This window comes from Dermacentor andersoni, chromosome 6, assembly GCF_023375885.2.
Source record: "Dermacentor andersoni chromosome 6, qqDerAnde1_hic_scaffold, whole genome shotgun sequence".
Lineage (NCBI taxonomy): Eukaryota > Metazoa > Arthropoda > Arachnida > Ixodida > Ixodidae > Dermacentor > Dermacentor andersoni.
In genome coordinates, this window is record NC_092819.1 from 90,958,051 (window position 1) to 90,970,433 (window position 12,383).

At 47.6% G+C, this 12,383-nt stretch overlaps 1 protein-coding gene across 4 annotated transcripts in view; it reads right to left on the reverse strand.

The window, feature by feature from the left end:
* The window catches only part of CNBP (CCHC-type zinc finger nucleic acid binding protein), a 49,972-nt gene extending 38,102 nt beyond the window's left edge, over positions 1–11,870 (reverse strand). Inside the window, exons 1-2 of one of the 4 annotated variants that reach the window (XM_050171343.3) lie at positions 11,583–11,855; positions 5,519–5,768 (exon numbers count right to left, since the gene is read on the reverse strand). In XM_050171343.3, the coding sequence (XP_050027300.1) occupies positions 5,519–5,693 (175 nt within the window). In that variant the 5' untranslated portion in view covers positions 5,694–5,768; positions 11,583–11,855. Of the gene's footprint in view, positions 1–5,518; positions 5,769–11,260; positions 11,450–11,582 lie in introns of those variants that run through there. The other 3 variants (XM_050171341.3, XM_050171342.3, XM_050171344.3) reach the window with 3 other exon arrangements.
* Positions 11,871–12,383: the final 513 nt, after the last annotated feature.

A 12,383-nucleotide genomic window follows, 5' to 3' on the forward strand; every position in this document is an offset into this window, starting at 1 on the left:
TCGCGAAATTCCCTGAGTGATGCAGAACTGTGTTTTATGTCAAGACGGGCTGAAACCATATCGCCCGACGCTGTCACTCTCTAGCAAACATATGAAAAAAATACCGACTTAATCCAATTTGAATACAAAGGAGTAGGGTTTATGCTACTGAAAAAAAGAAAGTAGAAGGGAGGGGTTAGTAATATGCACAGCAAATAAAATGTCTTCGAAAAAAATTGCAAATCGAGTCGGACATTCTCAAAAAGAAATAAAAAGGGGATGCATACAGAAGCAAATATTTTCGAATACGAGCTTTTCTATCAACTGATAGCAAGCTCAGTGGTACCGAACTTTTTCACAATTGAGATTCTCTCTCAACAGCTCGTAAGTCAAGCGCAACTGTCCTGACATACTTTCAGCCCACGCACGAAGTCTGTGTTGTTTCACTGCTTTAAACAGTTTACTTTGGTTTTGGTGAGGGACACCTGCATCTCGGCATCAGCCAACACTTTGTTTTTTGAGCTCAGGCTCCTTCAAAGAAGCAGTCGCTTACTTCATTCCCCGTTCATTCCTCAATGCGCCAGTCCTTTCTGTTCTCATCCTCCTTTCGCCGCGCGTTCGCCCCGCGGACCATTTGAAGCATACTTTTGGTCAGTTTACAGTCAACGTCCAATTTCTTGGACCCCCTAGGGGCCGTGAAAACTTGAGAAAAATCAGGCAGTCCGAAAAAATAAATACATGTCTTTTACTGCCCTTTAGGGCTCAAATCGACAAGGGAACGTCTGAAAAAGATCTGAATGCCTGCCAGTATACATATTAGGCATATCGGTGCTCCTACTGTGACAGGAGAGGGCAGGTACAGGCATGTCAAATTAAGGAATACATACAGTGTCCCGCCCCTTCCTACGCTTGTTAAGCTTCACCGCAATACTTTGCTAAGGCTTCACCGCGTCACACAACTGTATTGAGGCAAAACTAACTTTCGGGACCAAGTATTATGCAATGCGTTGTGCTTTCCGAGCTTCGAAGCCAAAATTATTGCTGATAGCGGAGAAATGAAGAAACACGGAATCGAACGGCAAGAAGCTTAATAGCGAACGTCGAAGCAGCTAGGCCTAGCGTTGCCGCAGTGGTGGCTACGACTGGCAGCGGATCTGTGCGCGAGAGCGCCAGTTCGTGGCGGCGAGGTAATCAAAATGGCAGCGGTGGTGGCTTCGGTTAAAGGGACACTAAAGGTTACCAGAAACTCAAGTTAAAGTGGTAGAGCAATGTTCTAGAACATCTAAGGCGTCAATTTAATCGCGAACAGAGCTTTAGTAACAGAGAAATTAAGGTAAATGCACGACACGATTTGAGACCCCCCAGCGACATTCCGGTACTAGCCCGATGACGAAAGGACTCCTCATAATTTGTGTTACTAATACTCAACTACTCGTATTAAAAATTTTTCATTCGATTATAAGACAGAAAAAAATGCTACTTGTCTACGTCTATTCGACTCTAAGAAAAAATAACATTTTGACGTTACCCTTCAGTAATATGGGTGTTCAAAAGGTTTCGTTTTCGCTCGACTCTACGCGCTCGACTCTGCGCCGCGCACGCTTTGGAGTTTCAGTATTTTCGTTATCGCGTCGTGCTGTGAGGGTTCTGCTGGCTCGCGAAACTTTCATTTGGAACAAGCAGCGAGAATGCCACGTCCATGTGATGTGGGAAGCCCTCGTTGCTTTCCCGCTCCGGAGAGCCGGTGTCGAGGCCTCCGTCGTAGTACGCAACGACGCCGGCAGTGCGAGCCCTCAGCAGCAGGTCGCGCTCGTCGGTGCTCAAATCCCTGACGTTGAGCCCACCATCGCGAGCCAATCTGTCGGTGTCGGGGTCCATTGCGACAAGCGTCGAAGTTTGCGTCATAGAATGAAGTACCAGCTTATGGGCGTCTTGCGCTGGAGTTTGAGGTATAGTAGCGGCGCCTGGTGGCGGTGCGGGAAACGACATCTGGGTCGTGCCAGCTTGGGTCGTATTGAGCCCTGGCTGTGGCGAAGCACGTTTCTAGGCCGATTTTTGCGTCGATTCGCACTTTTTTATGCCCTGTTGCGAGTGCGAAAAGGCTCATCACTTCTCACAGACCACGCCGACCACGCTGCGAGCTCGCTGCAGCCTATAGTTTAACGAAAACGGACTCTCCGTGTGCCGTGGGACGTAATTCGTTTCTCCTTCCGCTAGCCACCATACTCCCGCTTTCGTTCTGCTGTCGGCTCTGTCTTGGCTCTGTTTCTGGCCGCGCGTTTGCGTTTTGTGCAGAAAAGCCGTAGCGTCGTCTGCGGACGCCGTTCTACTCACCGATGGCGCAACGTCACTATGAGACCATGATGTCAGTACTCCTCGATCGGAGGGCGGGCGATTTGAACTGCGCTGGAGGTACGCGGACGCTTCAGAACGCATTTTCTCTTGAAATAAGTCTCTCCTTGGCACGAAACAAGCGTTTCGAGGTTTCTGTGATGGTATTTCAACAGTCCACGTTGACTTAATAGTAACCTTTAGTGTCCCTTTAATGCCGTTTCAGACGGCGAAGAGTCCTTGCGTCCGAAATTTCCGACATCTGATACATTGACTCTATGGGGTACGTGGCGGTGCCACGAAGCCGTCCAAATTATCGGGAATCCGGAAAGTCGGTCGTTGACTGTACACTGGCAACTCCTCCAGCCGAGGACAGGGCGTCAAAGACGATTCGTTACGATTCCTGTGTGTTACTCCAGCCAGCATTGCCGCGACTTTAGACCCTTTCAATAAAATTACAGCTAATTTTCCCTGATACAGGCACAAATTCCCCGAGTTCTTCCAGACTACTCAAAACCCCTGAGAATTCCCGGATTTCCCGGTTTGTAGACACCCTGTATACGCAAAGCAACCCCATTTTTGCATTCTTCAGACTGCGTAACAAAGCACCACACAAGAGAAACTTTGATAGCGACACTATAGCGGCATCAGAATTTGTGCGAGAGACGCCGCACGCATCACAGTACAGTGGCTACAAGCATCATGACAGCGATGCAACTAAAAACAAAAAAATCAAGGAAGCAAAAGATTGGTTGTGTGCAGACAGTTGAGTGCTTGTTTTGTCGAGACAGCGCAAGCACCACCACCTGACCATGTGACACCAATAGAGACGCACAGACCTCATCACCTGACCTCACTGGAGGGCTCTGGTGTAAAGATAAAAGAATGTCACTGCTTTTAGTTTTAATCAGGTGGCTCAGTGGTAGCAGTATAATCTTGAGAAGTGGAGTTTAGCAAACATTTATAGTTTCGCATGGTGATGTTGCAATAGCAGTATCTTGTATATTCAGATACACTATATACGCTTTCGTGTATCGGCAACACAGTGTTATGTTTGCGCCCTGGGATTTGCCTGACGGGAGGCCAGTGCTGTGGTGGGTCGACCGTGGAGGCAGCATTCATCCCCGCATGGTGCCTGCTTCGGGCACACGACGACTACGTGCATGGCTCGGGTTTCCTCGCAGCTGCACGGCATCTACAACGGAAGCGGCCGCCGGCTCACGGACTGCTATTCGGCCCCTCCCCGTGCCGGCAGCAATGCAGCCCCCCCCCCCCCCCACCTCCTTTGTGTGGAGGCGGCCAGGGCACCCCTTGGACCGACCACCCAAGGAGGGCTATGTTTCGACCCCGTGCCTTGCAGTTGGTTCCCCTTGTCCTATGCCGGGCCATAAAACTTGCCCGGCGCACCATTCCGACCGACTGCCAGATTGGCCTGACGACGCAGCGTGGTGCCCGGAGGCGCTGGCCACTGAAAGCGGCGTTGGGACCACGGAGGCTGCCCGGACCCACTCTCTCTCGACCATGTTCGTCCTTAGGGACTGTCTGGGGAATCTTGGTACTGAGGGGTGTTATTTAAGATGCTTGTAGCTGCTCTGTTGGTCTCTCCTGATAACCACACCAACTTGTAAACATTGTACAAAGAATTCTTCGCCAAGAAAGCTCCCCTAGTCTCTGACTCTGCGTGAAGTGGGGTCAAGACCTCCTGCCGGCCACGTATACCTCGGCACACGCAACAACAGATACATGTCTTGCCAGACACTGAAGCTTCCTTATTCCTTAACACAAAGCGGTGAACTTATTAATATGCTAGCAGCGAAAGCACTTTTCAGTTACATGAAAGGTTTTACTGCAGTCCTGTTAAGCTGACCTTCCCGTAAGATGAACTGATTTCCAAAGTGCCTTCAAGCATGTCGAATGACAAACCATACAACGAAATTTTTAAAGCAAGCTACTTCCTGAATTAAAGAACCTTGCCAGCCTGGCTGCTTGAAGAGCACTTTTTCAGCTGACCAGAAACTGAAGGTGAGCTGTAGCTCTTTTTATCATTCAGCTGCTCAGTTGATTTGACATGCAAATAGCACTGCATGTACTAAAGAACATACGATTTCATCTATACTACCTTTTCTGATTTTGTTTCACTGTAGGCAATAACGTAGTCATTATCTCAATATATATCTAAAGCCTTTATTTTTCAAACATTGATTCATAGTTGACGGCAAGCAAATTTGTCTCTCATCTTTCCTGTGTTTTGATTACCTTGCGAGGCAATAACTGCCACATTGGGGACATACATTTAGCTATTGCGCTATTGGGCACATATATTTAAGCACTTCTGCTGATAGCATAACTTCACTGGCACGAAAATGAGTTTGATAAATCAAGGATTATGCACACACTTAATCAAGCTTTACAAACTTATGACGTGCATGGCCACTTATTCAATGCTCCACAAGGTGCAAATAACATTATAGTTCTGGAGATGTGGGGAACTGGGGCCATAATGCCAATGAATCACTTTCGGAGATGTCACTTTTAGTGTACACGGACTGGCGATTAAGCCAACAGAAGGCCGGTGTGACGAAAAAAATGGCACAGCTCCAATGAGCATTATTTTTTAGTCGCATAACTTTCAACTGCATTGACAAGATCAGTCTTGATCCAGCAAAGCCTTCAATCATGGGCCTCATATCGTGAAACAGTAAAAATATGCCCACGGGTGACTGAATGACAGCACATGCTCCAGTTAAAAGCATCTGCTCAAGTTACGATGCAAAGAGTAGCTTTAATGCTGAAGAGTGGTAGCAAGACTATATATGCTTAGGCTACAAAAACACTGACAGTTTTCAGGGAGCTGACATGCCCAACCTTCACTTTAGCAGCAGCCTTTGAACATTAAAACTTCGTGAAAATTCAGGTGGGTACCACACCTTAAGTCTTAAGCAATCCAATGCACACCATTGAACTTAATTAGTAGATCCTTAACAGACAGCTTTTCTGGGTAGGCCGCACACTAACATGGAGAAGAAAAAGCAGGACTCAATATAACACTACAGTTTTACCACAGCAGGTAAAGCCCTCCAGTTGTCTCACCCTCACCTAGACTGTCACCACTTAAAAGTGCAAACCAACAGAGGCACATCCTATTGTGCTCGGCAAAATGAACAGCATTCGGTACAAAAAAAAGCGAACAGCTGACAGGCGTGCTCACCTCTAATCGGAGGCTTGTAGTCCATGCGGCCTCGGGAGGCGCCGCGGCCCCCGCCCCGTGGTCCCCCTCCGCCCATGCCACCTCGTCCCCCTCCCCCACTGCCACCATCCTGGAAGCACTCGCGGGCAAAGTGTCCCAGCTTGTGGCACTTGTAGCACTCCGTGGTGGCACTCATACTTCCCTGGCCTCCTCACCCTCGGCTCTCGACTCACTCCACCCGCCCCTCGGCGCCCACCTGCTGCGGCTCCTCCTGCATTGAGGGAGAAAACAGCATGGCAATTACTGATAAAGATCAGCCAGAGAGTCTCATACTGATTTACTGATTCACGAGTAGTAACATCCCAAAGCAATACTGGCTTTATGAGACACACAAGTGGACGGTTCCGGAATAACCTTGACTGCCTGGAGTTCTGTAATGTGAACCTAAATCTAGGTAAATAAGCTTTCTTGCATTTTACCTATATTGGAATATGGCTGCTGCAGCCAGGTATCAAACCCACAAGCTCTTGCATGCTCACAAGCAGAACACCATGGCCAATGAACCTCCGCAGCAGGCAAGTTTCGTACTGATATCAGTGGAGAGAAGTCTAGCAGTGCTCCAATCATTCTACCACAATAGGAATCGTGTGTGGTAGAACATGTCCAAGACGTGTCTAACAGCATAACAGGGGCTCGGAGAAAAATAAACGTTTAAAAAAATATGCCTTGAAAACAAATCTTTCATGATACTAGACTTCCACTGCTTTTCTTGCGTGTTTCAACTCTTAATCACACGTCAGCAATTCATTACAGCTATTGTACACATTCATATTTGTCGTAATCTCAATTAAGACAATTTTGCCGAGTGCCAACTGCTGGAGACTAAGATAACAAACGTGCAATGTTTGACTCAAGAAAAAAGAAAGGTAAGGAAAACAAACATGAATAGGAGGCCAGGCTTAGTTAAGTAGTAGTTTTGCAGCTTTTTCTCACTAGCCCCTTTTGCTCAAGAAAAATTAAATTTTGATTCATTGAATTCACATAACTACCAGTGCTCTGGGCTGTTCACTCAACAGCACAAAAGAGCAACAACAGGCATTTGTGGCATGTACTTAACAATGTGTGAAAAGGTTATCTTATAGGTTTTCCTATTTAGCCAGTAACTAAATGGTACAGTGGTGGTCACTGCCCAGAATAAAATGGATGAAGTGATTTCCAGTGTACTATGCTGAAAATTCGTTCCACGCAGTTGAAACTTAAATCCTTCCCATTTTTTTTTTTTTTTTTTCATTTTCTATGAATACTCAGTCATCACCGTTTGCATATCCTGTTGCCATGTCCAAAAAATTTGGACCAACATACGATGTAACATTGCCGAAAGTTCACTCAGCACTAAACATGTTACTATTACAATACTCCCACATCCGTGTCATTTACGTGTCCTAAACAAACAAATTTCTTAACTCCACTGGCCACCTCCGAGCGCAATAGAAAAACCTAGCTTACGTGGAAGCCCACCGGATATCTAAGAAAGATCATCGTGCGGCAGGCTATTGTGTCTTGCTGGACAGCGCTTTGCCCTTTACAGGTGCATCAATCACCCTGAGCTTGTGGCACGACAGCAACAGCTGCAAGGCAGTATTCAGGCCTTGGGCGACAAGGTTTGCTGCCTTTGCACTGCTTAAAATTTCATTCCTCCAGCCTGCCAATAAGAGCTTGCTTCTCATAACTTTTTGTACACTTGCACAACTCTTCAAAATATCTGGTCACGACTGTCTTTCCACTCGAAGTAGGCTACTTTAATTGATCAGCAAAATTGCGAGGAAAAACGAAATCTGGTTAGTAAAACTTGCTGTTGGGCTAGTTGGTCAGTGATAACTGGTGTGAAATAAGACGTGCAAGGACCACAGAGGGGTGAGGAGAGAGAAAAGGGCAACACTCGCAATTGATTTTTCACAGAAAAGCAGCTTACTATACAGCCGTTCCAAACATGCGCAAACCACATCACTTCAAACGTTCCATCAAATTACACCATATAAGAGAATTCCCAGAAACTTTCTAATCTAGTTGAAGAATGAGAAAATTTGTATTTGCCACCACACAGAACCAGACACTGACACATACCTCTTTTCTTTTTAATGTAGCACGCTTCCATCATCTCACATACCAGGGTATCTGTACTCTCACCGAGAATGCAAACACCAGAAAACCTCAGCTCACACATACACAAATCACAATGGACAAGCAAATGTGCTGAAAGCTTGTTTTTTATCAAAAGTTTGTGTTCTCTAGCTCTGTCATCTGGGCACCAGCCTGTTTGGTCTATGTAAACCCTACTGCCGCTAAGCAGGATTTCATACACCATGCCAACCGAGCGGGCGGCCTAGAGTGCCTCTTCCCGCACAGGGAAGGCCTCGGTGCTCTGGAAATGTGTGGGGGCAGAGGCTAGTCAACTTAAGTGGGGCCAAGAAAACCGCAGGTACCTTGTACCTGTTAGCCACACTCTCACGGTTCTGCGCAATCTTATGAACATAAGGCACAACCATTGACCTTTTGTCTATTGACTACCCCACTTCTTGAAGGAGGGTTTCAGAAACAGTGACGATGACAGAGCTAGTATAGCCAGCTGAATGCAGCCACTTGACCTGATCATCGAAACTTTCCTGCATCTTGCAAGGACAAGATTTCACCAGTGCCCCCTCCAGTCACATGGAAGCAATGGCCCTCTTAAAAAGTTTGGAATGGGCTTTAAAAGCTCCTTGCGTCAGCCTGGGCAATAAGATCAACATATGTGCTGCTCCGAGAATGTCAGGCTCGGGTCTAAAATCTGCAACTTGCCATTAGTGGGAAGCATGCGTAAAAGAAAGCCCTTTGGCACCGTTTTCTAGATAGTGCTAAAATTTTTTCCACAAAAGGACTAGCTGTTAAGATCACTGAAAAGTCACCATACCTAAAGGTCTTCATTTTTTGCATCGTCAAGTACCTGAGCCAATTCTCTGTCAAAGGCAGCTAAAAACGTGTTGCACAAAAATGACGCGACACACAAGCCAATGCGGATCCCTTTTTGCCGAATATAAAGGTGATTATCGTAAGAGACAAACGTTGAGCACGGATAAAATTTTAATAAGTTGTCAAGATAAATGCCTGTAGCCCTCTCAGAGGCGAGAACCCCATCTTGTTCAATGCAGGTTCTTGCAATTAAAAACAGCTCTGTGTGTGGTACAGAATAAATCTTCGACGTCAACAGAAAAGGCACCGCCACCACTGTGAAAGTTCTGCAAGAACTGCATAACATCAGCTGACATGAGTACATAAATCAAAGTTTTGCATCATGCAAATCCAATCAATGTCTGTTTACATCTACTGCTTGGCTTTAAGGATGTTTCATATATAGTTTTGTGTTGTGGACATTTTGATGCACCAGCAATGTTAGAGATTATTTAATTACACCTGTTAAAATTAATTTCTGATCAAAGATTATCACAGTCCTTTCAACAGTTTTAATGGGAGGCTACCATAATAGGGAAGTCTAACATGAACTTCTCACGAGGAGTCTAAGGGGCTCAAGACAATTTGCATGCAGACTTGGAGTATAACATGCTATTACTAGGTATAAATGCGTGAATAATATTCTATATATTATGCATATGTGCTTTTTTTTGCAATGGTATATTCTGAACCATGCACAATAAATATAGTTAGTAATATGATGTCCCTTTCCACATCTTATGCACACACTGTGGTATACTGCACATAATTATCAGCTAGTCCAGCAGTCCATACACAGCACGGCTCCCACATGATTGATCTGTCTTTGTGTGGTTATAGTGTTTGTATGTAGTTGAAAAGCGGTTTGTGCTGACAAAAGAGGCAAATGATTGAGACACCGCAGAAGTTATGCACATCCTGCTTAAAGCATTTTCTTTGCTCCTCTTTCGAATATGGACATTGTCACATAAGGGCTGGTATTTTGTAAAAATTCTATTACACCTATTTTCCTATTCCACACTTTGCCAGTGGTGTGGGTGGCGCTACATTTGCAGTATCACCAGAATATTCAAGTTGCGAGTGCTAGAGAAGAAACATAACTGAGTGACAGGAATCACCACATTAAACCTGCCCAGTGGAAAAGTGAAAACACATGCGATAGTTACTAGCTTTGCAGCCACTTTCTAAAAAATCCTGTGGTCTACAAGAAGGCAACCAGATGCCAAGTGCATAAAGCAATTCCACTGCTTGCAGTGCTTCGTGACAGAGCTCACCTTAATGAATTGTGACAATTGCATTTTCTTCCCTCTTGACATTAAAATACTAAACACTTTGGTGCACGACCCGCGAGATGTCATATGAATGAACTGACTGCCAAAAACTGGTTGCGAAAACATGACAAGACGCAGACGTGCTGAAAAACAAAAATAATAATGGAAATGTAGCATGTAACCTGAACGCCCAGGTATTTAACGAGTCACTTATGCAATCTCAGCAGCAACGACCGCCGCCGACACCGTTTTCACAACAACCAGGGCGATTAAGCAATCCACAACCAGCTGCGGGCGTCCGAGAGTGTTGCAGCGCAAACTGCGATGTAAACGAGATTCTGGTTAGCTCGATCGATGCACATACGATCACTTCAGTATAGTCGCAATGAAGCTACCCCGCTTAACGAGGTCGGGACGCCGCAAAAAAACACTTTGAAGAGCTTACGTGCCGACAAACGGCACGATTGGCTAGGCACAAAACAAACGCTCCACAAAACCGCGGGAACGCACGAGTCGTCGCTCCGCTGTTTCGGCCCCTCGCGTTTCCGCCTTCGACCGGTCTGGGGGACGCTCGAAGCGTTTTATTTCTCGCGTTCTCGTGCCGATTTCCCAAACGAAACACGCCGGCGGAGGAGCTGCGCCAGGACGGCCATTGCTCGGATATTTACACGCCGGTTCGTCGCTGCCTCGACCACGAAATCCCGCCGCGCTTCCGCGATGGCGAGTGCACGCGTTTGCAAGGGAAGGGCAGAAAGGGAGGGGAGGCGACCTTCGAATCACCGCAGAGAGTGCGGGCAAACGCGCCCCTGCGACGCGCTGAAGTGACGCGGTCCCCACCGTAACCGTTTATAAAGGGGTCCGTCCCATCTTGTTTTGGAATGCGCGAGGTGGCGACAGAGTTCAAGGTCAGCCCCCTCGAACTGGGTCATCATCGTTGCTGCGGGAAAGAGGTGCTCTCCCGCGTCCTCCCGGCTTCGCACAATCAGCTGAACCACCGAAGCTCTCTCTCTCTCTCTCTCTCTCTGTTTGGCCAAAGCTACCGCGGACGCACACGAACGCATGAGCCGAACCCCCAGAGCGACAATCCCGACTCGCTGCAGCAACACACTGCGCCTTCAAGCTTTCTCGCACCGACGCTCCTCTCTTCCGCGTCGTAGTTGAGACAAGCGAAATGAAAGATCAAGAAAAACAAAACAAAAAAGCGAAAGAAAGGTGAGGAGGGAGCAGCAGCGAATACGAAGACGGAGAGTGGAGCAAGACCGGGAAGCGTTATTTCCCCGCTAGGAGAACAGCGCGGCGACCAGCGTTTCGGATTAAAAAGCGAGATTCTACACAACCGCGCGACCCGAAGGAGCTTATCGAAGGGGAAAGATAGTACACTAAAAACAAACACAACGGAGCAACAGCTGAGAGCGCCACGGGCTCGCTCGAAAGAGAAACACCTATCGCTCCCGGAAAGACAGCTACTGCTAACCTTCGGAACGAAACACAACATTAGGCTTACTTTTATTTGTTTCCTCCCCTAGCAGCGCTGACAGCCACGGTGTTGGAGCGATTACGAAAGCAGCGTCCCGGCGGGAATCGGCGAGCAGCCTCCGGTAACCGCTTCAAACCAGCTGTGATTCGACCTGGCCGCCAGTTAGACGGATAGGCTTAAAGGCCCTTTTTTTTTTCTCTCTCTCTTCTTCCTTCCTCACCTCGCGCCACGGAGTCGTCGGGGTGAACGCGGCCCCTTGATCGCCCAGGCTCAACTGGCTCCTAGCCACCGAGAGCGGTGCGCGCACAGGTCGTACGGGGCTTGAAAAAGTCTACCCACGGGTGCTTACCTGGTTTGCCGGCCTGATCTTCGTCAGTTGAGCGCCGTGTTTGTTTTACAATATGGAATAAAAGGTAACTACGGAAGGAACCGCGCGTCACACGTGGGATTTGCACACGGCCCGCCACTTTAATGTGGAGGCGGAGTACGCAAGCACGTTTGCGCACAGCCGATGCGCAGCGGCCACCGCGACTCTGGCGAATGCTCGGGGAACTACAAGAAATGTACCGCTTTTGAAAGCTTCCCGGTGCATTTTGCGGTGCAAAATGCGTGCCGGCGAAGCGGCTCCAGATCGCGCGTAAAGCGACGTCAAATAAACCGCTCGCGGCTTACCAAACCGCGATTGCATACGTTTGCGCTTCTCCTCGCCTCCGCTGGAGAGAGCCACATGATAAGACGCAGCCACGTGACCATGCCTAGCCAACGGCAGTGAGTCTTTTTGGCGCGCATGCATTCAGCTGTAGTCCATGTGTAGTCTGCTGTTGGAGGAAGCTTGCTTGCGTGCTGTTGACGTGGCATTCTTCACCGATTCAAAAATGTGACCTAGTCATTTCTTTCACTACCGCACGTTTATTGAATTGCGCCTCCAAAACATGCAGCAGACGATTGATGTGGGCGAGTTGGTTTTGCACACTTGAAGAAATGAGCGCTACGAAGACGCGAACCATAGGGAGCCTCCGCGTACCGCGTCATGGAGGCTCCCTAGGGGACCAAAGGAGGAACAAAGGAGCGCCTTGTCCGTCGTACATGTTCCTCCTTAGGTCCGCGTCTTTGCAGCGCTCATTTCTTCAAGTATGCAAAACATGCGTTG